This window comes from Quercus suber, unplaced genomic scaffold (genome assembly GCF_002906115.3).
Source record: "Quercus suber isolate HL8 unplaced genomic scaffold, Cork oak 2.0 scaffold_130, whole genome shotgun sequence".
Taxonomy (NCBI): Eukaryota; Viridiplantae; Streptophyta; class Magnoliopsida; order Fagales; family Fagaceae; genus Quercus; species Quercus suber.
In genome coordinates, this window is record NW_027069593.1 from 318036 (window position 1) to 345077 (window position 27042).

The 27042-nt window shown below is 33.8% G+C and overlaps 3 protein-coding genes across 4 annotated transcripts in view; 2 read left to right on the top strand and 1 right to left on the bottom strand.

Moving 5' to 3' along the window:
* Positions 1-5569: 5569 nt before the first annotated feature.
* On the bottom strand, positions 5570-6832 carry LOC112004206 (uncharacterized). Its single transcript, XM_024036438.2, has 3 exons — positions 6220-6832; positions 6055-6126; positions 5570-5969 (listed from the first exon to the last, which is right to left on the bottom strand). Exons 1-3 carry the CDS (start codon positions 6616-6618, stop codon positions 5730-5732), a joined length of 711 nt encoding a protein of 236 aa, XP_023892206.1. The 5' UTR covers positions 6619-6832; the 3' UTR covers positions 5570-5729.
* Positions 6833-13162: 6330 nt separating this feature from the next.
* On the top strand, positions 13163-18685 carry LOC112004203 (syntaxin-51). 2 transcript variants are annotated; one of them, XM_024036435.2, is made up of 6 exons: positions 13163-13344; positions 14621-14843; positions 17127-17332; positions 17430-17530; positions 17653-17697; positions 18321-18685. In XM_024036435.2, the coding sequence occupies exons 2-6, from the start codon at positions 14626-14628 to the stop codon at positions 18444-18446; spliced, it is 696 nt and encodes a 231-aa protein (XP_023892203.2). In that variant the 5' UTR covers positions 13163-13344; positions 14621-14625; the 3' UTR covers positions 18447-18685. The 2 variants fall into 2 exon arrangements, with proteins under 2 accessions (XP_023892203.2, XP_065632276.1); XM_065776204.1 differs by lacking the exon at positions 13163-13344 and adding an exon at positions 13976-14528.
* A 2801-nt stretch (positions 18686-21486) lies between these two features.
* LOC112004199 (uncharacterized) overlaps positions 21487-27042 on the top strand; it is a 38356-nt gene continuing 32800 nt past the window's right edge. The window contains exons 1-5 of the mRNA XM_065776205.1: positions 21487-21751; positions 22415-22497; positions 22698-23075; positions 23467-23627; positions 26553-26615. Of these exons, the coding sequence (XP_065632277.1) occupies positions 22835-23075; positions 23467-23627; positions 26553-26615 (465 nt within the window). The 5' untranslated portion in view covers positions 21487-21751; positions 22415-22497; positions 22698-22834. The remainder of the gene's footprint in view (positions 21752-22414; positions 22498-22697; positions 23076-23466; positions 23628-26552; positions 26616-27042) is intronic.

Sequence of the window (27042 nt, forward strand, 5' to 3'; positions counted from 1 at the left end):
GCTTGGTGTGGATCGGAGCTCGGATCGAAGGCGATCGAAGGCGAGATCGAGCGAAGGCGACGCGGTGCTTGGACCGGATCGGACGTCTGAACTTGCTGCTGTGCTTGGAGCTTGGAGCTTGGACCGGATCGGAGTACTGCTGTGTGAGAGAGAGCTTGGAGATGTGTTGCTGTGTAAGAGAGAGCTTGGAGAGTTGAGAGAGTTTTTTTCCGAAAATTGATTGAAGGTAAAATGGAAGGTGAAATGCATTTCCACCGGTTGAGGGCTTATTTTTGGTCAAAGGGTAAATTGATTTCCGTTGACCCAATTTTCCTAGGCAGCCAAATACATCAATTTTACGGAAATTGATTTCCGGAAGTAGTTTGAAGTTGAAACAAACACAGCCTAACTGGAAAAAGTTTTCCTTTGTTGGGTTATGGACTTTTTTTATCTATAAAAATGCTTTATCATTTCCCCAAAAAACCAATGATCCTTAATCTCTTAACCACATTGGCACGGCAATTAACTAAAAAATCAATGACTAATTTTTAAAACTCCAGAACCAATAAGGCTTATTTGAAACTTTATGAACCAAAAATACACATTTGATAAATTTCAAGAACTAACAATGTATTTTAACTAAATAACAAATACAATAAAGAATAATAGAAGTTGGAGGTCTAATGTCTTAAAGAAAAAAAAATCATGACGAATGATATAACATTTATCAGGTATTTAGGTCTATATTAGTTTTGTGAGGAGAATTTTCAGACTTTTCCTCCCCATGTACACCAATATGGGACACGAGTTAATCAGAGAGCTGATGCAACAAATAAAGATGAGAAACATATTACTCTACTCGTCCTTCAGTTAAAAATATAATAAAATAAAAAGATGATGAACTTCCGCTTCAAGAAATTTAAGTACAAGGCAAAACCAACATTGAAAAGTACTGTACATCCAATGAAGATATCCATAAAAGTTTATTCAACCGCCTTCAAGTATCACTTGTCTCATTATTGTGTGACAGGACAATCTCTACCTCTAACAACCAAAAATTACTTCCAATCTATTTTATTGCAGTTAATGTCTAATACTGTAATGTCAAAACTATAAGCTCAGTTTATAGCTCTTAATATATGCACAGGTTAGTATATAAAATAGAAACTCAACAAATAGTCAAAAGCGTGTCTATATATAACCATAGAACCTCAAAAGTTAGTCAAAAGTATGTCTACAAGGCATGGACTCGTACTGTTTTTTAATTTTTCCTGCTAAACTTCAAAAACATTAAAACATAAAAGGAATAATAAGCTAGGTAATCCACCTTACAAGCAGACTCAATATGAGGTGGAACTTGGGAGGTTGCCTTTATTGAAGCAGAATCACAAGAGCTTAAAAGCAAGTCTAGCAGCTACATGGGCTGCAGAATTGCAGTTTCTCTGGACCCAACTAAACTTAAAGGTAGCAAAAGAAACAGCTAAACAACGAATGTTACTAAGGGAGGTGCTAATTAATAGACCAATCAGGGATGAAAATCCAAGAAGCCAAGGGAGTCAAAAACAGGCTTTAGTGACACCTTCAAACACAACTTGATGCCAATTCTCTTGAGCAGCTAATCTAACTACCCAGAGGAGTGCAGCTGATTCGGCTTGGAGAGGGGAGCAGCAGAGCTCATGAGGAGAACCCCAAACACCTAGAGCTGATAAGGAACTAGACAGCTGAATTTGAAGTTGTCTTACAAATTACAATGTTGATGCATGGACTCGTACTGTTGACTGAATTACAGCTTCACATACGCAGCCATTAAGAGGTGAATATTGCAAGACAACAACAAATTCAAAGAAGCCAGAATAAGCAAAAGTTGGTAGAGTATGGTACACCTCTTTATAAGAACCAATAAATCAGGCAACAAGAGACCAGCAACTTGCCATCGTGGGAGACGAGATGAGAAACCCATAAACCCCACCTCAACCAAATTGGCATAGAGATAGAGGCAATGGTGAGAAACAACACAGTTAAGACCACCCAAAGAAAAAAAGAAAAAAAAAACATATATTGATTTTTTTTTTTCTAAAAATCTGATATGCTCGAGTAACTTGAGTCAAATACTCAAAGATAAATTGAAAGAATATGTGCAAAATAAGGATACTAATTTATTTTTTTATAAGATAGCAAATATTATTCGCAGGTCATTCATACCAACAAATTAAGAAAGCGACAATTTGTTCCCAAAACCAACAAGAAACCCATAAAGCAGAGAATAAGTAAGGACAAGGCCCCTGCAACCATGCATGTATTGTTTAGTGGTACCAAGGTGGCGGTCTTACATACAAATAATCGTCAAATTTGCGGCCTATTAGACGACAACTCAAGGGCCTCCCATCTTCTTCATTTACTAGGCACCAATTACAGCGCACATCTCCTTCAAAGGTTTTCAAAGTGGCTGCACCGCTGGACTTGGCCTTGGCCTTGAAGCGAAGATAAAAATGACCCAATGTCCACCTCATCTTCACCAATCTCATCACTTCCTTATATCACCAAAAAAAAAAAAAAATTCCTTAGATCCAAATGAAGTCAAAAGAGGATAAAGACAAGTATAATAATGTTTTAGAATCGGATTTCATAAGAACTAATTTTGTATTTCATTTTCCATCCTCTCTCCTTTGCAATAAGGTGGAAACCTTTAAAAAACTGCGTTTGCAAAATATTATTAACTACTTGCCTTTTCTTCCCCTTGTATTCGGTGCGTGTGTTTTCCCTTTTTTTGCTACTACACCTTAGTTTAAAAATAAAAGTTTGATTATATGTATTATATTTGATAAAATGGTAATTGTCTCGCGTTACTGAAGAGAGTGTGTTGTATGTAGTATTACTTGTCCAACCCTTCCTTAAAATGACTTTTGAGTTAAGTTTATTCGTTATGTTAAAATCTCATTTCCTTTCCTTTGTGTGTGTTTGTGTATATAGAAAAGGGATATAATTGATACAAAATTCACAATTGAATTAGAAGGCAGACAGGAAAAATAGAGAGATAAAGAATTCCACTTATCATAAGATAAAAACTAAAAGAATTAAGGAGAAAATATTAAACTCAGATATATTTGCATGCTCATTCTAACTGGGACAATTACATCCTGTTAAGTTTGAAAACTTTGATCAACATTACTTAACAAAGTCTCAAAGCCGAAGCATATTAGAGGTTAAAAAGGCGACGTGATACTGGTGATAGTGGCTCTGTTAGAATCTTTGCATATGATCTGGGTTAGTTCTTATTTAGTCATTTGTCTTTAGGATACCAACAATCTTAGGTTCGGCTGCTTTAAGATTCTGTGAATATTTCTTGTTAAGTTGGAGGGTGAGAGCACTCTATGTTGGATTGGACTTGATTTTGGGTAAAGGCCATTCTTCTGCTTCTTTCCCAGATCTAACCCTTTTCCTATAAAATACTAACATATGTTATTTTATTTGTAAGCACAGACTATATTGTCAAGCTTTATTTTTAATTTTTAGTTTTTACTAGTCATACCAAGTTGATGTGACCCTGAAAAAATCAGATAAGGGTTATATATTTTGCAGCCCATTTAATGGGTGTTTAACACCAGCTTAAAAAGCCAGCTTATTCTATTCAATTTATTTTTGCTACTATTTATGAGCCTCATTGCACTTTTTGGTATTATTCATGGGTCTTAGTGTACTATTTCAACTAACTTTTACCTTTATCTACAATACTTTTAGCAAAAAGTTTTCAATTTCAGTAAAATACACAATTCCAAACAGACCTAAACTTCATCAATCTGACTTGTTTGCTCCTTAATCCACTTGGTTTTTCCCTTTTCATGAAAAACTAACTGGAAAAAGTTTTCCTTTGTTGGGTTATGGACTCTTTTTATCTATAAAAATGCTTTATCATTTCCCCAAAAAACCAATGATCCTTAATCTCTTAACCACATTGGCACGGCAATTAACTAAAAAATCAATGACTAATTTTTAAAACTCCAGAACCAATAAGGCTTATTTGAAACTTTATGAAACAAAAATACACATTTGATAAATTTCAAGAACTAACAATGTATTTTAACTAAATAACAAATACAATAAAAAATAATAGAAGTTGGAGGTCTAATGTCTTAAAGAAAAAAAAAAAAAATCATGACGAATGATATAACATTTATCAGGTATTTAGGTCTATATTAGTTTTGTGAGGAGAATTTTCAGACTTTTCCTCCCCATGTACACCAATATGGGACACGAGTTAATCAGAGAGCTGATGCAATAAATAAAGATGAGAAACATATTACTCTACTCGTTCTTCAGTTAAAAATATGATAAAATAAAAAGATGATGAACTTCCGCTTCAAGAAATTTAAGTACAAGGCAAAACCAACATTGAAAGTACTGTACATCCAATGAAGATATCCATAAAAGTTTATTCAACCGCCTTCAAGTATCACTTGTCTCATTATTGTGTGACAGGACAATCTCTACCTCTAACAACCAAAAATTACTTCCAATCTATTTTATTGCAGTTAATGTCTAATACTGTAATGTCAAAACTATAAGCTCAGTTTATAGCTCTTAATATAAGCACAGGTTAGTATATAAAATAGAAACTCAACAAATAGTCAAAAGCGTGTCTATATATAACCATAGAACCTCAAAAGTTAGTCAAAAGTATGTCTACAAGGCATGGACTCTTACTGTTTTTTAATTTTTCCTGCTAAGCTTCAAAAACATTAAAACATAAAAGGAATAATAAGCTAGGTAATCCACCTTACAAGCAGACTCAATATGAGGTGGAACTTGGGAGGTTGCCTTTATTGAAGCAGAATCAAAAGAGCTTAAAAGCAAGTCTAGCAGCTACATGGGCTGCAGAATTGCAGTTTCTCTGGACCCAACTAAACTTAAAGGTAGCAAAAGAAACAGCTAAACAACGAATGTTACTAATGGAGGTGCTAATTAATAGACCAATCAGGGATGAAAATCCAAGGAGCCAAGGGAGTCAAAAACAGGCTTTAGTGACACCTTCAAACACAACTTGATGCCAATTCTCTTGAGCAGCTAATCTAACTGCCCAGAGGAGTGCAGCTGATTCGGCTTGGAGAGGGGAGCAGCAGAGCTCATGAGGAGAACCACAAACACCTAGAGCTGATAAGGAACCAGACAGCTGAATTTGAAGTTGTCTTGCAAATTACAATGTTGATGCATGGACTCGTACTGTTGACTGAATTACAGCTTCACATACGCAGCCATTAAGAGGTGAATATTGCAAGACAACAACAAATTCAAAGAAGCCAGAATAAGCAAAAGTTGGTAGAGTATGGTACACCTCTTTATAAGAACCAATAAATCAGGCAACAAGAGACCAGCAACTTGCCATCGTGGGAGACGAGATGAGAAACCCATAAACCCCACCTCAACCAAATTGGCATAGAGATAGAGGCAATGGTGAGAAACAACACAGTTAAGACCACCCAAAGAAAAAAAGAAAAAAAAAAACATATATTGATTTTTTTTTTTCTAAAAATCTGATATGCTCGAGTAACTTGAGTCAAATACTCAAAGATAAATTGAAAGAATATGTGCAAAATAAGGATACTAATTTATTTTTTTATAAGATAGCAAATATTATTCGCAGGTCATTCATACCAACAAATTAAGAAAGCAACAATTTGTTCCCAAAACCAACAAGAAACCCATAAAGCAGAGAATAAGTAAGGACAAGGCCCCTGCAACCATGCATGTATTGTTTAGTGGTACCAAGGTGGCGGTCTTACATACAAATAATCGTCAAATTTGCGGCCTATTAGACGACAACTCAAGGGCCTCCCATCTTCTTCATTTACTAGGCACCAATTACAGCGCACATCTCCTTCAAAGGTTTTCAAAGTGGCTGCACCGCTGGACTTGGCCTTGGCCTTGAAGCGAAGATAAAAATGACCCAATGTCCACCTCATCTTCACCAATCTCACAAACTCAAAATCTGTTTTCTGCACCAATTTTTCAAAATTTAAGATTATTACAAGATACATTAATAAATATGAAGAAGAAGAAGAAGAAGAAGAAGAAAAAGACCTTCACTTTGTTGTAGCGCTTTATCACCGTCTGTGCATAGCCAGAAAATCGATTTAGGTCTTTCTCATCAACCTGCAGAAGAAGCAAGTTTAATTAATTAAAAATCCTTGTCATTTCTTTTCTTTCTACTAAAAAAAGAAAATCACACAACACGTACGTACGTACCGCACTCGCTGGGAACCATAAGTCAAATATCTCTCTGGTACCTGTGGGTTCCTCTTTGGTACCTACGATTTCAATTCTACGAAAATAGGGTACAACCACTGGTTCGTGTTCCATGTTTTCTAAGGATGAGAGGTTGTTCAGGGGAGAGGTTGGTGCTAGGGTCTTGGCATTAGTCTTGCTTGGGCTTGGGTTTGTTTCTTCGTCTTCGTCTTCTTCTTCTTCCCTGGAAAGGTTTTTGAAAGAAAGTGATTCCATCATCATGTTCCTGTGTCTTTTACTCTGGAGGCGGTATTGGTAACTCTCGAAGGATTCCTGTTTTTCTTCTTCTTCTTCTTCTTTTTCAGTGCGCCTAAAGAATACTACCTCATAGTCCTCATACTCCTCCTTCACATCTGCCATCTTCCACCAGCAATCCAAATCCTAATCCCAATTTAATTCAATACAAACCCTAATTAGATTGCTTTTAATTTGTAGGTTTTTCGATTAGATTTGGTTTTGATCAACCGTACAAACCCTAATTACAGAAAAACAAACAATACGAAAAACAAGGCACAAAATTAGCATATAAAGAAACATTCCTGAGAGAAACAACAGGGACGGCGTGGTTTTGAGTCTTTTGACTGCGTTATATAAATATAAATATATATAAATTAAAGGGATTCTTGTCAATAAATAAATAAATAAATAATTTGCCATGTTAATTGATGTTTTTAAAGTAGTTATTAATAAATTATTTTTAAAAAGTTTTAAAATTATTTTTATGAAAAATATTAAAAGCTGTTTAGACAATTAATTATTACTTATTATTTTTTTTTTCTAAAAAATACTTTTTGAAATTGTTCATAAACTAATGCTTAAAATTTACTAGTCCTTCCTAGTCACGTAGGCAAAACAAGAAGAAAAAAAAAAAATTCTTTTGAAATATAAAGGTCAATCGGTGACTAGTGTCTATAGGCAAAATTTGTCAAATAGCATGTTTTTTAGAAAAAAATTTAAGAGTATAGCACACAAAGGAAATTATTTAATTATGTAGCACATTTTTTGGAATTCGAGTTCCAATCAGTATAGATGCACACTACTTGGAACTCGAGTTTGAACTAGAAATCAAGTTTAATAAACTTATGTTCAAAAAATATATGTACTACCTAACTAAACAACTTTTTCTATGTATAGAACAAATTTTGCCAACATCTACTATTTCAATGAGTCGGGTTTAGAGTCAGCTCAACTCACTAGGCATCTAAGGCCATTGCCTATGGCCCCAAATAGAAGAAGCTCCAAGTATTACTTAAAAATCTTAAATATATGCCCATATATTAATCAATGGATTTTTTATTAAAAAAATCATAACCAATAAAAAAATAGAAAAAAAAATAGAATAATAATTATCTTGTCTCCGCATTAATTAAGCACCAAAATTTAGTCTATGCTCCTGCATGGACTAAAAATATAGAACAATCTCATAACTCTCTCCAAAAATCCAAAATAAAACTTAATTACTTGAAATAATCTCCCATAATCAACCAAAATATCTAACCTCTCCCTGTATTGATGGTTAGAGCATTTTAGCTCCAAACCTCTTTTATCTTCTTGGGTGGCATGGTTTAACCTACTTTTTTCCCCCCCTCTTTACTAGTGGGTTAAGGGCTTGGTTATTGGTTAGTTTCGTATTTGGTAAAGGAGATGAATGAAAAGGCATAGGCCTTGCCTTTTCTTTATTGTGTTACTGCACGACACATTTTAGACTTATCTAGTCTTTTTTTCTTTGTCTTTTTTTTTTCTTTATTCTCTTTTTAACGGACAGATTTGATCACTAAAGAAAAGTCGCTAGACACTTTAGTTTAGCTTAGATTTTTAATTGTTTCTCATTTCTTGTTATGCTTTATTTTTTATAGAAGTCTTCATCTTATTAGTTAGATTAGAACTAATTAATATTTTCTTTTCTTTTTCGTTTTGCAAGTTGAGAGGATTAGATGAACCCATTGATAAGTAAGGAAAACGGTCACCTCTAGTTTTCTTCCATTTTAAAATAGATGAGTGACACGTGTATATAAAATGATCCAACGGTTAGGAAAAATCCAATAATTTCTCATCTCTCTTACCTCTCCCTTCACCATCTCTGGAGCCAAATTGATCTACCAAACATACCATCATTCAATTCAAGACTACCGCTACCTTCACCACCTTTACAAGGCCTCTCTGCCTCTACATCGCTGCTATCAAAAGCCACAGTCGTCGTACCATTAAGTCTGAGCCTTCCTTCAGATCTGTTAGTTTTTCTTAATCCTTTTGCGAAACCAACGCCGCAGATCTCTTCTTCAACCTCCATTATGCAAAACCCAAGAGTCTAATCTCCATTTTCAGAGACACGTACCACCATGCATGGTGGCCGTCGACCCACGTGTCGTCACAGATTCCCTGATGATTGGTGGTTCACAAAACCAATGCCACAGATCTTTTCTTCGGCCTCCAATGTGTAAAACCCAAGAAGCCGGCCTCCATCTTCAGCCTCACACGCCTCCACGCGCGGCCTGAAGTTTGGCTGTCAATCCACATGCCATCGAAGATTGCCATCAACTGTTGCTCTGAATCCAAAGAACCTATGCCTTATTGAAAATTTTCTATCTTTATGACAATAAATTTTTATCACTAAATTCTGACTGCAAACTTGAAAGGCAAGGATTAAAACACTACAATTTAGATACAATAAGGACCTAAAAGCATAGAATTCAAGCAATGTAATGGTAAAATAGGGATTTTATACATCTGGGTTTTATCCATACGAGCTTTAGCAAGCCAATTTATTGATTCAATCATCTTCTTTGGTTTATTCCTTATTGTCCATTTTATTCTTGTAAGAAGGTTCCTATCATTTTATGGAAACACTTTTTTTATGAATATTATTCTGTATAAGGAACCTGAAACAACACGAAGAATCCAATGCAAACAAGAATGAACATCTATGTCTCTCTTTTCTTTTGTTGTGAACTTGTGATGGTTGTGGGAGGGCCTTTTTTCTCCCAGCACTATGGCCCAAGGATCCTGGGCCGAATAAAATGTTTTTGGTGGACTGGGCTCGATTCATCGCAGCTAAAGGGCTGTTTAAGAACCGATTGGTGCACAAAACAAGCCTCCTACAATACAAATAGCTAACAAACAAGTATATCCGTATTGAATGACATTTTAACAGTAAAGGTATGCACAACAAGTGAAATATGATGCAAGAACAAGTTGGGGATCCCCTAATTAATGAGGTGTATTTTATTAATTTCCCTTAATTGTGATTACAGCGCTCACTAAGACGTGGTGCAAGGTTCAACTGAGTTCAAAAGTTATAGATTTTGATAGCTATTCAAGTTTCAAAGGCTTGCAAAGTTTGAATTTGTTGAATTCGAGCATGTACTATAGCGGCTACCTCTGGGATACTGGGAATGGTTCCTCTGTTTTCTCTTAAGTTTACAGAGCCTCTTTCTATAATTTCACGAGAGTTTAGATTGTGAACGCTTCAAATGATCTAATCGTAAATGAATTCTCTATCCCTTAGTCTTCCATCCTCCCCTGTAGCATGGACCCCTTCCTCTTTTTATAGCACAACTTCGGGCTCTGGGGGGTACTAACGATTTCTCTCTTTTACCCCTTAGAGCTCGTGCCGTGCCAGGTTGCTCAGGATTATGTCTTTTCCCTTTTTCTTCATAGTTTCTTGCTTTTTGATCCGACCAAGTGAAAGTCCCTTAGCTAGTTTTCTATTTCCATATTTCTCTGTTGGCTGGTCTAAAGCTTTTTGGCTTTTTCTTCTCAGCGCTCCAGCCCCTTTTTCAGTTGTACTCTTCCTTGTCACTTTCTCCAAATGGTTGGGACCACGCTCTTGCGCGTACCTCCTGGCTTTACTGCATGTCTGGAGCATGAGACCCGCATGCCTTTTGTCTTTTATCTCTCTTTGAATTTGCTTCAATCTCACTTCGCGCGTCCAGGGATCTCCTGACTCTGGGGGCTCCCGGGATCTTGACCCAGTTCTTCTTTCTGGGCTTTCTTCGGTTCGCTGGTTCCATTCCTCTGGGCTTCTTCCCCTTTCTTTCTTTCTTCTCTCTTTTCTTTATTTGTGAGAGCCCAGCCTTTCCAGTTTTATTATTCATTTTTTTTTGTGTGAAATGGGCCCAACATTTTTTTTTTTTACTTCTTTGGGCCTTAGTTTGTGGCCATTTAATTTTGAACCTTAACAATGGCTAAGTATTATACTATTATTTAAATAAAATTAATTAGACAAAACCTGATAGGTTAAAGATTTTATGGAGGAAGTGAAAGAAAAGATCAAGGCTGTAGAAGTGCAGAGGTGCAATAGCCTCATAAGGCGATTGGAAATAAAAATCAAAATTTCAAGAGCTTGATTTCAATAGCCCCAACTATCTTGACCCTTGACCTATCTCTCCTTTTACCCAAAATTTTTTTTTTTATTCAATGTATACAAAAGAGAGAAGTCACCACCATGAGTCGGTTGATGTCGGAAGTAACCAATCAAAGAGGGACCCGCAATGACTATCACAAAGGGGATTTTGGGAATTTTTTGACAATACAATGGCCAAGTACTGTCGGAACCACTGATCTGGCAGTAGCTTTATTGCTTCAGAGAGACCTTCACTCCATGAGAGTTGGGACTTGGGACAACTTCACACACGAAAAAGAGGGAGTGTGAGTGTTTGGGGGTTTGGTTTCAAATGCTAAGTTTCAATGTTTGGGTATGAGTTGGGGCAACTATGACAATGGATTGAATGAGAGGCAGAGAATGGGTTGAAGGAGAGGCAGAGAGCGGCAGCTGCGCAGGGGGGAGAGAGAGAGAAAAAAAAATTGATTTTATGAAAGTTTACTCAGACTTACCAAAAACAGTGGGTGGGCTATGAAATTTTTTAAGGGTAAAATAGTCTTTTTGTTATTTGGTGAGGTGCCAAAGATTTAAGCCATTAAATTAAATCTATGGCTGAGAATTTAGGTATTGCACCCGGTGCAATACCCAAGGTATTGCACGGGATATGAATCCATTGCACCGATACAGTCTAATCACATCATACCCAGACGTCCATGGAGCTTATCATAACTTGATTATAGGTCCAATCTAGAGGGAAACCAGTTTAGCTTACAAGGATGTTATTGCCAAGACAGACACCCCTTTCAATTATGGTGCCTTTAGGGAGACTCGAATTGAAAACCAATGGCACAGTTTAATAAAATAATAATTTTCATGCCTTATGTAGATTTTTCCAATCTTCTTGGCTGCTACATCATTTTCGGAGAGTAATTAATGGGAACATGGATGAAGTCATTCCACATGTATCAAGTTTATCATAATCTTCGAAATTAATTCTTCCTATGCTTTGATGATTTATTTATATTATTACTCTTTTTGCAAATTCTAGAGATTATCTGTGATATTTAGACCAAATGTTAAATCAATTCCAACTAAAATCAAGGAGGATATTGATGATCCTCTCTTGGTGCAAACTCTTGCTCAAATTTGATGTTTGTGATGCACATGGAAATACTTTGTATTTGAGGTAGAGTTGCTCACTCATTCCAACAATTTTAGACCCGCATGCATCTTTGTTATCATTTGTTAATACTTTGCCCTGTAACCATTTTCTATAACTTTGAGAGTTACCTTTTACACTATCTACAATGTATCAGCTATTATTGTTGTTTTTCTTTGTTATCACATTAGGGAAACCTTAACAAGTACTGCACGATGCTTGTTAACATTTCTCTTTTACTAATTGGCAATTGTTCATGCATGTCATCCCTATGTGAATTGTTTCAATTCGTCTCACTCTTAATCTAGTAAACCAGTTTTGCTTTTTTAAAAATCATTTTTGAGATTATCATACTAAAATGCAACAACAACAAATTCTGTATCCATTAAACTTGGTCCCAACATTATAGAAAGCAATGGCAGAAACTTCTCTAGAATTTCCAAAATTTTTTAAACTTAAAAAAAAAAAAACCTAAAAAATTGAGTTCTGGTCAGGTCGGGTCTAGATATCTATTGGTAAACAATTCAGGTACCAATCGGGTATAATGCTAATTAGATAAGGGAATCGAGTATCCATAATAAAATAATTAGGTCAGGTACCTATACCTGACCAGGATGGAGGCAAACTTTAACGTGGGCGGCATTGCCCCCCCACCCCACCCACCCCACCCCAATATTTTTTTAAATATTAGTATATACTTGAGTATTAATTTTAGTAATTTTGTTCTATAAAATTACACTTTGCCCTCCCTTTTAATAATATCAATAATTCTTTTAAGAGCAATGCTATTGCTACAAACTTTTTTACAATATTTTTACAAACTGTTAAGGTAAAAAATTCGTATTAGTTCACACTTGACTCACCGTTTACATCATTTTATGACTTACTAATAATTACTCACTATATCAGCAATTTGTAAACAAATTTATAACTTAAGCATTCCTCTCATAAAGACCATAAAAAATTCAATATATTTAAAATCTAAAACAAAATATACAAGCCTAGAAAATTAGCACAATAACAAAAATTACTAATAATAAATCTAAAACAACATAAGTCCAATTAACTAATTCAAAAAACCCAACCCTTTAAAAAATTTTAAATAAAATTATTTTGTACTTACTCAGCAGCAACATCAAAGTCACACACCAATCCATTCCTGTACCCGACCAGGTACGAAGTACGAACCGAGTATTGATGCTAATCAGGTAAGAGAATCGGGTATTCACGATAAAATAATCAGGTTGGGTACCCATACCCGACCATGACCAAGCGCTAAATTGGTGAAAGATGAACCAAACTTTGGTCATCTATTGGTGCCGTAGGCTGTGGTGAATATTAATACACGTACAATAGAAACATACAAACACGTGAAATTCATTGGTGATTATTAGTAGTGCTTTAACTTCAATTAATGCACATTCACTCATAAACGGACAAACACTCCAAACACTGTTGCTGTTCTAGTGTTCTCTATCTCTCTCCAACTATTGATACGTTCACGCCACTCTGTTTTTCTCTAAGCGTAACCACGCCTTCCTTCCTTTAAAGTTTCATTCAATATATCTTCCCTTTTCAATCAAATAATCTCCCATCAAAATAAAAGGTAACACCTCTCAATTCCAAAAATCTATAAACCTCTCTCTCTGTTTGTATTTGGCTTTGGTTTACTATTCACTAGTTGATCTGGTCTTTGTTTGAATATTTATTATAATTCAGAGTCTCAGACCCATCCATACTCCACACAGAAATATTATGTTTGCTGGCATATTCAATAACTTTATTTATATGGGTTTATTTAATTATATATCCTTGTATTGTTTTTTTTCCTATTCTTTTTATCAAAAGCAATGGGTAAAAGAGTTGAATACCATTTATAATTTTCAGCTAAAGTGATTTGAACTGTGTCAAACAAAAAAAAGCTAAAGTGATTTGAAGCTTAAATTGCATATGATACGCCAACACGGTCAATTTTTGTGATTATGTTATGGATAAACTTTCAATGAACAGTGAATGACTAGTGTACGGTTGCGTGTAACTTTTATTAGCTAGAGAGAATATATCACAATATTTACTATGTATTGTATTTTTAAGCTTTAATTTAATACCATTTTTGTCCCTAAAAGTTTAGCCCATGAGATTTTAGTCCCTAAAAAAAAAAAAAAAAAAAAACGACTTTGTACTCTAAAATCAGGGATTAGTTTAAACTGATAAAACTTTTAAGTTTGTTTGCATGTAATCTTGTTGAGATTTTTGACTCCTTTTCAATTTGTATTGGAACTTTCTGTTAGACACGTGACGTGGCTTGAATTGGAAACCATTAAGTCGGTTACCTTCAGCCGTAATATATGTCCCGTGCACGGCAATGTATTTAAGTACTGAGTTTATTTTTATTTTTATTTATATCTATTGATTACTACTTGGTTTTGGACTTCTTTGTGGCTACCGGCTATAAGGACTAAGGAGTGTTAGCCGACTTTGATAATTACAGCCAGTACTATATAATATAAGTGTTGTGGCTTTTGAGATTAGCATTAGAGTTTTTGTATTTGTGAGTAAGAGTCATTTAATTTGGGTGTATTTGGAATTTGGGATTGTGATTTGTGAGAGTGCTCTCTATACTAAATTTGTATCTCCCAAATTTGTTAGTGAAATTTTTTTGCTGTTACCGGTGGATATAAGCTATTGTCGAACAACGTAATTCTTGGTGTGTTGGTGTCAATTTTTCTTTTGGGTTGAAATTTTTGGTTCCTATTAATTGTGCCCAAAATACGTACACAATCAATCTTGGTAATTCAAGTTTTGGTAATTTTACAACACTTTTTTTTTTTTTAAAACTTATTGTGATACATGTGTCTAAAAACAATGCATTTTTGGTTCAGCTACAATGACGTCTCCTTCTGACTCATGGATGCGAGGAATCAATGAAGCATCAAAATTAGCTGAGGATATCAAAGATATGATTGCTGGAAGTAGTTCACTGCCTCCATCTGGACCAGAAACACAGCGGCATTTGTCAACAGCTCGGAGAAAGATCACAATATTAAGGACCAAACTTGAGACTCTTGAGTTACTTCTGTCAACGCTTTCTAATACGCAGCCAATGTAAGTATTCTAGTGGAATTTGTATCATTATAGCAAAATAATTAAGCTGCAATGTGTCTTGAATCACATCACAAAAGTTTTTGTTTCATATACTTCAAGTTTCTAATGGAAATCCACATTAGCTAATCTTTAAGGATAAAAAAAAAAAAAAAAAAAAGAATAAGACAGGCAATGCCTTCCATTGCTGCTCAGAAATATTTAAAACAAAAGGCATTTGCAATATAGGTGCAAGTCGTAAGGGTTCCTCAATTTTGAAAAGGATTCTGTTTCATGTATAGTTGAACTTTAGTACGCTAGTAGCTGTTCTGGTACTGTCATGGAAGAAACTGATGCTATATGAGGGCATGTTATTTTCAAACTTGAGCTTGTGGATTGTGGTGCTTGTAACACAACTAATTGATTGAAGTGTGTTTGTTAGCTTGAAATGCATGTTTTATAGTTTCTCTTGTACAAATTTCCGTAGGTTGATTTCATCTATATAGACATCAATAATACATATTTTACATGCTGTGTTTGTAGTTGCCAAACGTCAATAGTAGTGCCATTGTAAAAATTCATTCCTGTTTACCACTAATCATTCTGTGGTTTTGGTTGTAATCTTCCATTTGTCATCAGCTATTACATTGTCGCTTATCCAAATATCTCAAACTTGCTGAATGTATCCTATCGAGTTAATTTAGATACCAGAATTTGTGGGCATAAAGATGGCCACAACATCTTTAAAAGTTTGTTAAACTACATAATTTTGGTTTCCTTGAGTTTTCAAATTGATAAGCTTCTAGTGAACATAATTAACAACAAAAATAAGACTTTAGTTCCAAAATTTTGGGGTTGGCTATGGATCCTTTAAAGACTAGTCAAAGTCGGCCACGTGTAATCAAGGAACTTATATTATATATAAACAAGAACATGCCAGTCAGTTAAGTGATAATTGTCTTTCTTAAAAAACTACTCTCTCAGTCTCATATTTTTGGTTTGTTTAGAGAACCCAACTTTTGAAAAGGAGACCATTTAATGCATTGTCTTTCAAGTAGCAATGCATAAGTTTTTAAAACTACTCCTACAACTCTTGAATTAAATTCAATGGTGTAGCCTTGTAGGATGTCAAGGGAAGATTCTACAGTTTAGGAAATTAGGTTTAGGATTTGTTAAAGATTCGGGAACTGGTGAAATTGGTTTGGGAATTAAATGGCTCACGTCTTTGATTATATTTGTTGGAAAATCAGAAACATACCATGGAAAGCAGAAAATAACTATTAGAAGCTATCTCGGAATTACCAATTAAGCAGCCTTGCTCATTGTAGGAATCTTTTCTCTTTGTGTAGCAAAAGACACTTACACATTGAACCACTTTGACCACCTATAGCTTGCCTTCTCCATCCACACCACTGCCTCAGACTACCATCATCACTATATTACTCCCTCCATTCTTCTGCAATGACCACCCCCCCCTCCCCCCTCTCTACTACTTACTATTACCAAAAACCTGACATTAATTTTGTTGCCAATAATATCTCAATGTGCTGGCTTTCTTTTGATGGTAACCTTATGATTTTCTCTTAGAAAAGGAAATAATTTGTTATTTACTTGCTTTGGTAAGTGTAATTCAAAAGTTTTAAATTCCAAGCTCTTGATGTACTGCAGCGCATCTCTTACTCATGTCTTAAGTCCTTGCATGCATGCTGTTGTAGTCTACATTATGCATTCCTGCAGTGGTTGGTTGTTATGTGGTGTTCCTCCAGAGTTGCATCAAAATTCATGTTTTCTGGTATCAGGTTTTGAAGTCTGACTTCACCAAAGTATTAAAAGTGTTAAAAATTTACTGGAATTGGAATGGTTTAGGATTTTTGGTTTTAATTTATATTCATACAATAACCAAATGAGTGCAACATGTAATTGTAGGTAAGTAATTTTTATATGGCAACAGTTACCTTCTTTTCTATGAGATTCAAATCGTTCTTTTAGATAATGTTTTCTCCTTGACCTTTGATAAATTACCGATTCTCTCAAAAGCTTAAATTGATAGAAAAGAGTCCCTTAGCCATTATCCTAGCAGTCTCCCTCATGGGTAGGCCCAAAGTCTTGAGGTCCAACATGTGGGATTTTGAACTTTTAAAAATGGGAGGTAGAGTGGAGATAGAATTTGAATTCAGGACCATATGCTTTGATACTAAGATAAATTACTGATTTTCCTAAAAACTTAAGTTGTTAGGAAAGAGTGAATTTTATCAATTAACCATTATCACAACAACCTTATTAAAGCTTGCCTCTACTGATGAACAGAACAGGAAAAGAGATGAATAGGCGTCAAGACATGCTAAAAAATTTGAGTTCCAAAGCCAACCAGATGGCTGCTACTCTTAACATGTCCGGCTTCAATAATAGAGATAGCTTGCTTGGGCCTAATATAAAGCAAGATGACATCATGAACAGAACAAAGTGCTTGGACAACCATGGTCTTGTAGGCTTTCAGCGGCAAATTATAAAAGGTATGTAATTCTTACTTGGACACATGTTACTTTTTATGCTACTTGGATTAGAGTATATACATTTGTAATCTGAATTACATACTATCATTGAAAGCAGAACAAGATGAAGGTCTTGAAAAATTGGAGGAGACAGTAACAAGTACAAAACACATTGCATTGGCAGTCAATGAGGAACTTAACCTCCATACTAGGCTTCTGGTTGGTTCTTTTACTGATGTGTTCTCCATTTTTTACCTTTTCCTGATGTTTACCATCCTATTTGTGCTTTTGACTTCTGCGGTCTCATAACTTTATGTTTTTCTATCTTTTGCAATATGCAGGATAACTTGGATCAGCATGTGGACTCAACAGATTCCCACCTACAGGTTACACCATTACTATTGTTTTGTTGCACTCTTATCAACCTTGAATCCCTGCGCATGGCAGTGTTCACTTGTCTTTGTGCCAAAGCATCCAACTTTATAATACTTTGACCTCCAGAAATTGAGCATAGGGCATAACCATGTTAAAGAACCAACATCAATTTTTTTGGTTTTAAAATAATATGAGAAAAAAAGTTCTGTAGGCTTAATAAACAAAATAGAACAACAAGAATTTGAAGTTCCTGGAATGGCAGATCTCTTGTTTGTCATGACTCATTGACCTTTGTCTTGGACTTCTTTGTCCTTGCATGTTTTGCTAGCATCAGAACATCAGCATCATCTTCATTGCTAAGGCAACATGAACTACATTTACATTATGACTTATTATTCAAAGGCTAATAGAAAGTGATTATTTCTCTGCATTTATCTCTCTCTCTCTCTCTCACACACACACAAACACACTCACAAAAGGTGTTAATTTCTCTGTATTTTAATAATGAGCTTGGATATCAGGGTTTTTTTTTTTTGCTTATTACCTAGGCAGTATATTTACAAGATAATCTACCACCCATATCAACTTATATTTAGCTGTTCAACTCAAGCTAATGTTCTTTTGTTTGGAGCAGCGGGTGCAAAAGAAACTGGCTGCGCTGAATAGACGGACCAAAGGCGGTTGCTCTTACTTGATTCTGCTAGTCATTGCTGCTGTGATTCTAATTATTGTTGTTTGGGCACTGGTCAAGCATTTGTAAAATTAAATGATCATAAGCTGACTATTGTGTAATTGTTTCACAAAATTACGACAAGTGTAAAAAGTGTTGAGGATACAGCAAGAATTGCTTATGGTTTGTGAATAAACTAAGATGAAATAGAAATTTAGATCATCAATGGCTTGTGGATCGAAAGTATTATTCATTGGCCAAACTAAACTCAATGTCATATTTATATCATTTTGCTTGCTGTGGCCCTATTGTATTATGGAGTGATAGTAAATACCAATCACACAACACTCACTTCCCTTCTTCCCCTTTCTATATCCTCAGCCTCTCAGTTCTCTTCAATCTGTACACTGTTTGAGTTGTAGCTGGTAAAATATGCATACTATCACATATATTGATGTATCAACGTATTGTTCAAAAAAAAAAAAAAAAAAAAAAAAATCCTGTTTACCTTATAAAAATCAAATTGCAAATTACAATATCCATGTGGTTTGACATTCTCACTATTTAGTCTGCAAAGTTTCATTTGTTACATTTACACCCATAAATTTTGAACTGAAATGAAACTGTTATTTATATTCATCCAAATTAACGGATTTTGCACTTAAGTGAATAAATCAAAGTCTCCAAGACCGCTTCCATTTAAAACATTAGATTTTGAGATGCCAAATGTCATAATTATCTTCATCCAATTTTTTCCCGTTGTTTGAATTAATTATGATGCTTTTTCATTTCATCTCTCTACAAAATTTTACCTGCAAGATATTACAGACACGTTTCAAAGAATTTTGTTGTGTTTGATCTAAAATAAACTTGAATAATTAGCACATGTCACAAGATTGAAAAATTGCCAAGCTTCCTAATCATCTCCCACACAACTAGTGTTCATTACTAAATTTAATTTTAATATTTTAGAGTGAAATTGCATATGGAAGGAAACAAATCTACCTCAAACATACTCCTACTATCTAAATTAATTCTATGTACTTCTCAGTTATAAGTATATCATGGAAATATGCTTTGTTAAAACAATTGAACAATTTATACATGTCTAGAGTTAATTATTAGAGCTTAGAAATATGCTTTGTTAAAACAATTGATCACTTTGTACATGTAAAGAGTTAATTATTATTTATTAGGGCTTTTTATTTTTTTGAGAAACGTTAATTATTAGAGCTAAACATGCTTCAAAATGCTTAACCGAATAAAAAAAATAAATTGTATTTCTCAAAGAAATAATTTTTATTTTGCTAATTCGAAAATTTAATATCATATATTAATTTGTAAATTTTATATTTGACTAAGAAATAATTATGGAATTAAATACTTTAAAGTTTAAACTAATTACATGAAATAAAAAAATGCCCAATTTTTTGATATTGGTAAAATTATTTTTGTGCGTCTAATTTTGAGTAATTATGCACTATTTTTTTTCATATAAAAATCGCACAATGCATAATATAGCCTAATTTTCATTAAATAAAAAATATAAAATCCATATTTTATTTTATTTCATTGTCGTCCAAGAGAAATAGCAATTTTTAATTCAATATTATATTTTTCCAATCGATTACATATTTTTTTGAAAAAATTTTAGTTACAATTTTTTATTGATTTAAATATAATCCAATTATATTTAATTCAATCAAATATTATTTTCAGCATAAATATTAAATGAGAAAATATAAAGCTTTGAAAAATGTCATGTTGGACGCACCACACTTTTTTATTATTATTATTATTATTATTATTATTATTTTTTGGTAAGAATGTGTCATGATTGTGATTTGTGATAGCAGGGAAAATTTTTGTAAGAGCTATCAATTATCAATACACATAAAAAAGTTTCCAAATAAATAATCAAACAATTTTTTTTTTGTCCTTATAAAACAACTCAAGGACATTACTAGAGCACGAAAACAACCACTATGACTTTTATACCAATATTAGAAATTGTATAAAACATGAATAAATTTTTATTTTGAATTTACCGCTCTTGCTCCAAAATTTTACCGAAGCAGATGTTATCTAGATTCTAGAGTGAGTCTCCACTCACTCGAGCACTCTAAACTAAAGAACAACGAACCTTTACTTCACCTTACACAGTTTTTCATAGTTTTTGACTTTGCACAATTGAATTCTCACAGTGATGGTGTACGTACACTACAATCTAAATTCTCACGCAATCACATAGAATTATAATATTGGTGCATGGAAAAACCTCTTGGCTGCCTTTTATAGCCATGTTAAATTGAAGAAGTTGGCTAGATTTTAGCCTTTGAGTAACAAATGGGGTGTGTACGTCAAGGCATAGGGCTAGATGATTTTTTTTTTCATAAAAAAGTTTGTAATTTTAGTATTTTTTCCAGTCATATGAGTGATGCCTCAACAGTTACACCCATTAATTAATGTGGAGTAATGCTCAAGTATTATTAAGAGTATGGGTTGCCTACTATTGGGGTTGGGGGTTAGAGGCTCACTCACAACTCTAGATCTAATTAATTTGAACATGGACTTCTTAGATGGTTCCCTTGTTCGAACTTGAAAAAAGAAAAAAAAAAAAAAGAACATATATAATAAGAATAACAATCTATTTTTTTTTTTTTGTCTAGCTCATTTTTACATAACTTGGTAAGGTCAAACTCAAGCACAAACCCAACTCGTGCACCAAGCTTTTATTAAAAATTAAAAATTGTAGTTCTTATTGGCTTATTTCCATTTATGTTTATATCCTAAATTTATATTAAATTTTTTATATTGTAGATGAAAAATATTAATAAATTGCTAACTCCTTGTTCTTATGACACTTAATTCTGTCTTTAGTGTTTTTTCCAAGTGCAAACAAAAAAAAAAAAACATTTTTTCAAACCTTTTTTTCGATACAAATAAATAAATTATTCATTTATATTTAACCTTTTACTAAAACTTTTAATATTTTAATAAATTTAATTCAGAAAAAATATTTAATAAAATTCATATATTTATTTATATTTTGTAGACATCATCAAAATAAATAGTGATGGTTTTTTTTTTTTTTTTTTTTTTTTTTTTTTTTTTTCAGAAAAAAGAAAAAATAGAGAAGTTAAAAACTTCCAAGCTTGATTATCTACTTGCAAACCCCATTATTTTATATCTTATACACTCTTTCACCCTCTCCAAGAACGCTTCCATCTCCTATCAAAAAAAAAAAAAAAAAAAAAAAAAGAACGCTTCCATTTGAATACAGAGCCCATGTTTTTGCTTTTTATCCACGTAAGAAAGCTTCGTTCCGATTAGCGAATACGATTCCCTTACTGAAAATTCTATCTCTGTTCTTTGATTTCAATCTTCAATACTATGTATGTGTATTCATTTCCAAGTATAAATATGTATCCAAATCTTTGCGTTGTTGATTTTAAATTGTCTTTGTATTTAGGTATAATTTTCACAAATTTTTTGTTATTGCACTCAATGTATTTGCTCAGTCGGTTTCATCAATTGTATAGTGCTGATGATATATGATTTATATTTGGTTTAAGATTCATTGTTTATTTTTATTTATTTTTAATTTTTTTGTGCAGAAGTTAATACCTATTTTGAATTTTAATTAGAGATTATATGTGTTAATATATTTTCTCTGCATTGAATTTGTTTGTCGATAATATATTTTTAGTAGAGGCGATGCTTGTATGAAATTTTGAGACTGTTTAGATGTTTATAGAATCTGCTGGTGAGATTGGTTTTCATCCTGGAGTGTTTGGCTATTGATGGAGATTTTATTTTAACTTTTAGTATTATATCTTGTATATTGTCTCAAATGAAATGAACATTTGCTGTTAAGAAAAAAGTTCACAAGTTTGATAAATTTAGATAATGAAGACTAATAAAAAAAAAAAAAAAAAAAGAAGAAAAAAACCGAAAAAGTGGATGAAGCCTATATAAGTGGAATTATCTTTTTGGATTTCATCTAGTAGAATGTGCTTTAGTCCTACTGTGTTTAATAATTTCCTTTCCTCTCTCAGGATTGATGCTGCTGTTTTGTTTTGGACTGGTGCTATAGCAGTTGGATTTTTCTGACACAGGCCTTATATCCGGCGTTCTCATTGTATTTAGAGCATCTCTTGTAATTGAAACAATTTAGTTTTAAAAATTGTCCTGTACATCTGTAAACATTACATTCTAGTATTAGTAATATTGAATTCAATTCTTCAAAAATTATTGCAATCTATTTATTTGAGCTGAACCGCCACTTTTTCTATAATTATTTCCCTTTAATTCTCTCCTTTTTTTTGCCCTCCATCTCAGAGTATGTAAATGCGTTTGGTATGAAATGTGTAGATGTATATTGGTTATACGTGGGAAAGGCGAGAGAATTGACTTCTTTGTTGGTGGGTGCTTGATTACTTGAATTCTGGGAAACACCACCTCTTAAGCTGTCAACAATGGAGAGTTTGGCACAACTTGAAATTTTGTGTGAAAGGCTTTACAATTCACAGGACTCTGTTGAGCGAGCTCATGCTGAGAGAACTCTGAAATGCTTTTCTGTGAACACTGACTACATTTCACAATGTCAGTACATTCTGGACAATTCATTGACTCCTTATGCATTGATGCTGGCTAGTTCGAGCCTACTGAAGCAAGTGACAGAGCAGAGCCTCCCATTGCAGCTTCGTCTTGATATTCGTAATATTCTTGTTTGCTTGCGGATATTTATGCATTTGTATATCTTGTGGAGGAAATTTCTAGGACTGGCTTCTATCCTCTAGATGAGACTTTTCTTGTCTCTGTTCTATAAATTTTATGAAGTAATGATGTCTGTTGGTTAATTTTACAATTCACAATATTAACTGCTGTATTTTATTGATTCAAAACCACATTAAAGTTTAATATTACCAAAAATAGCAATAAATGAGGCAGAAGCAGACATTTGGGAAGTTTTTGGGTTTCACCTTTAATATTTGTGAGAGTGGATGACTTTCAGCTAACATTGACAGTCACCGTTTTCATAAATTGTTTCTTTCAACCTCATCTCTTGATTATTTCCAAACTTGACCGAACTGCACTTTGTCTGAAGGAAACTATCTTATAAGCTATCTGGCAACTAGAGGACCTGACTTGGAGCCTTTTGTGGTTGGATCCCTAATCCAGCTACTTTGTCGTGTTACAAAGTTTGGGTGGCTTGATGATGATAGATTCAAAGAGGTGATTAAAGAGGCGATGAACTTTTTAAGCCAGGTGATGAATTTGTTTTTTGACTTTTGTTTGTTTGTTTTGTTTGTTTGTTTGTTTGTTTGTTTTTTTTTTTTTCTCTTTTTTTTGGCTTTCTTCTTTTTTAAAATGATTGCTTCTAGGAAATATATACCATTATCTTCTAACTCCTGTGGCATATTTGTTTTCTTGTTGTGTTAGGTTGTTAGTATAGGATTTTTTATCTAATAACAATTTGGTTACATTATTATAATGGCATCGCTATTTTGTCATCATTGTCATAAATAATTGTATGCACTGATTTGTTTATGTCTTTTGGGTTGACACTAATTATCTAGATAACTGGTAATCACATTGGTCTAAACTACTGGGTCTGACTTGGGCTAAAAGGCATATTCGAACCCAAATTCAAGTGTTGGGCAATTGCCTACAGCCTTTTTCTGATAAGTAAATAAAATTATGTTAAAGCATAGGAACCTCCTCATGTATATGATGAATACATAAGATAGCCTAAAGAATTGCAAAGAAGGATAGTTATATTGAAATGTTCGAGAATTTGAAATCTACAAATGTATAAATAAGATTGCCAAAAGAATTGCAAAGAATGAGCTTCAAAAAGACCTAAAGCTAAGGATTATTCAAACAACGATCTAGTAAAAAACTTACCTATCACAAAAAAAAAAAAAGATCTTGTAGAAAACTACTTCTAACTTAGCCACCAAGGTTCCTCATCTTCAAAAATACATTGCTTTCTCTATCTCCTTTAGTGTTCATAGCAGACATAGGGGGAAATAGATCCAAAATGGAAGAAGAGTGTTTTCCCAATCAATTCCTCCATCTAGACAAGGGATCAACTACACTCCTCAAAATAACCCATTGAGCCCCAAATGCTAAGAAGAAAAAAGCCTACAATGCATATGCAATGTCACAGTGCAATAATAAATGATTCACTGTGTAAGAGCTTCTAATATACATGCAACACCAATCTACTAAATTGTTTCATCTCTTCGTGAGATTATCACAAGTTAGAAGCTTCTTGTAATTTGCTGTCAACACAAGGAACGTGATTTTTTTAGAAGCCTTAGCACCAAATACTTTTATAAGGGAAATGTGTATCAGCAGCATAATATGATTGCACATTGAACCTAACATTCATATTATTACAATAACAAGGCCTTAGTCCGAAAATTTAGGGTTAGCTATGGATCGTTGACAAGTTAGATTGGGTTGGCCACATGAGTATTTTCCCTCCATTCTATCATTGACATATCATTTCTTATTACTTCTACTAATGTTATTTTTGGCCTTCCTCTTCCTTTTTTTTCATTCTCATAACTTAGATTAACCCACTCTTTCTTACCAATTCATTGCTTAGTCTCCTCTGAAAATGGCCAAACCATCATAAGCTACTCTCTCTCATCTTTCCATCAATGGGGTCTAATCTTTAAGCGGATTTCCTCAATTCAAATCATATCTTTCTGTCTATTCCCGCTTATCCATCCTAGCAATCTCATTTTTGCTATACTCTTTTTATGGATATGTTGCTTCTTAGTCCAACATTCGCTACAATAGAGCATCGCTAGTCGTATAACAATCTTATAAAATTTTCCCTTTAACTTAACAGATCCACTTGCTCTTATACTATGATTCACATCCTCCTCATTCTCTCCATATTTATGAATTATTGATCCAATATATCGAAAGCTCTCACTCTTTAGTATCTCTTGGTCATCAAGTCTTATTTCCCCTTTATCTTTGTTTCTACTTTTACTAAACTTATATTCCATATACATCGTTTTAGTCCTACTTAAATGAAAGCCTTTAGATTCTAGGGGTTTTTGCCAAATTTCTAACTTGGCATTAACTCCACTTTTAGTTTCATCCACTAACAATTTAAAACTATATCATCTGCAAAAAGTATACACCAAGGGACTTCCTCTTGAATCAATTTAGTGAGCTCATCCATCACCAGTGCAAAGAGATATGGGCTTAATGCTGATTCTTGATCCTTGATGAAAACTTGTAGTAACAGGAAACTCACTTGTGATTCCTCCACTTGTTCTCACACTAGTTACAACTCCGTCATAAATATCCTTGATTAACTGAATATACTTTAGAGGAACTCCTTTCTTCTCCAAAGCCCACAACGTAACCTCTCTAGGGACCCTATCATATGCTTTCTCAAGATCAATGAAAACTATATGAAGATCTTTACATGCCTCTTTATTTATTTATTTTTTATTTTTCTGTTAGATGTATAAGTAAGAAAATAGCTTCCATGGTAGATCGTCCTAGCATAAAACCAAATTGATTCTCTGATATTGTTGTTTCATGTCTTAACCTATGTTCAATCACCATTCATATTATTATGTGCATAACATGAATGAACATAGAACACCACTTATTGTGCCAAAACCTCACCTTGTTGCATGATCCTCTGCCTCAAACTATACATTCTCCACAAATCTTACCAACTCACTCTAATACTTCTCCATAAACTACAAACTTGGGTACCTTTAACTTGTTTAGTGGACCATTGACCCTAATTCTCCCCATATTTTGAAGCAAAAATTTGCCACACTAATGACTGTCTTCTTCCCACAAAACACCAAAGTCATTTACCCGGTAGGGCTTGATTAAATTTGCCCTCTTTCCTCACCCTCAAACCACCATTTTTTATTTGAGAACAATCAGCATTCCATTCCATAAGATAGAATTTAAATTTGTCACCCAACCAATCCCACAATAGCCCTAGTTCATGCCTTGCCTGTTGCTCTTTTATTTTTTGATAGATACTTTTCTATTTTCATGCCTTGCCTGTTGCTCTTTTATTTTTTGATAGATACTTTTCTATTTTCATGCCTTGCCTGAAGGGAGTGAAACTCCTTATATGTGATTTGTTGTGAATCTGTGAAAAGATATGCTTGCTTACAAATTATATGCTTTCATCAGGCACCATATCATTGTGCAATTGGTTTGAAGATATTGAATCAGCTTGTTTCTGAGATGAATCAGGTTAGTAGTGTAAATGTCTGATTAAGATCTTCTAGTGGGAACTTAATTATGCTATTCTAAAAGAGCACAAATTCTGAAACATGGAGAAGTTCCTTCTGACATCTCACGATGTCGTTTGTGCTGAGGCAGTAGCCTTATTATATGTATATTTTCTGTGACCTGGATTTTTTCTATGATAGAATTCTTGTTTTACCACCTTTATAGATAGTATGCTTGTCATCTTTTAATTGAGGAAGCAGGTTGCTTTGAGCAATGCAAATTTATTGAAAGGAGTTGCTTTTATGTAAGATCATCTTTTGGCAGGTTCTTCTTCCCTAATCCAATCTGCATCTTATCTGATATTCATTGGGTCCTTGCCTTTTTGGCTGGTTGGCTGTTTTTGACTGATTGGGAGTGGAGGAATGCTTGAATTTCCAAAGAACTAATT

Coding starts and splice junctions, on each gene's coding strand:
- LOC112004206 (XM_024036438.2), bottom strand. CDS start 6,618: ATGGCAGATGTGAAGGAGGAGTATGAGGACTATGAGGTAGTATTCTTT. Junction 6,127..6,219: donor TATGGTTCCCAGCGAGTGCG/GTACGTACGTAC, acceptor CTTCTTCTGCAG/GTTGATGAGAAAGACCTAAA. Junction 5,970..6,054: donor AGCGCTACAACAAAGTGAAG/GTCTTTTTCTTC, acceptor AAATTGGTGCAG/AAAACAGATTTTGAGTTTGT.
- LOC112004203 (XM_024036435.2), top strand. CDS start 14,626: ATGACGTCTCCTTCTGACTCATGGATGCGAGGAATCAATGAAGCATCA. Junction 17,531..17,652: donor ACCTCCATACTAGGCTTCTG/GTTGGTTCTTTT, acceptor TGCAATATGCAG/GATAACTTGGATCAGCATGT. Junction 17,698..18,320: donor CAACAGATTCCCACCTACAG/GTTACACCATTA, acceptor TGTTTGGAGCAG/CGGGTGCAAAAGAAACTGGC.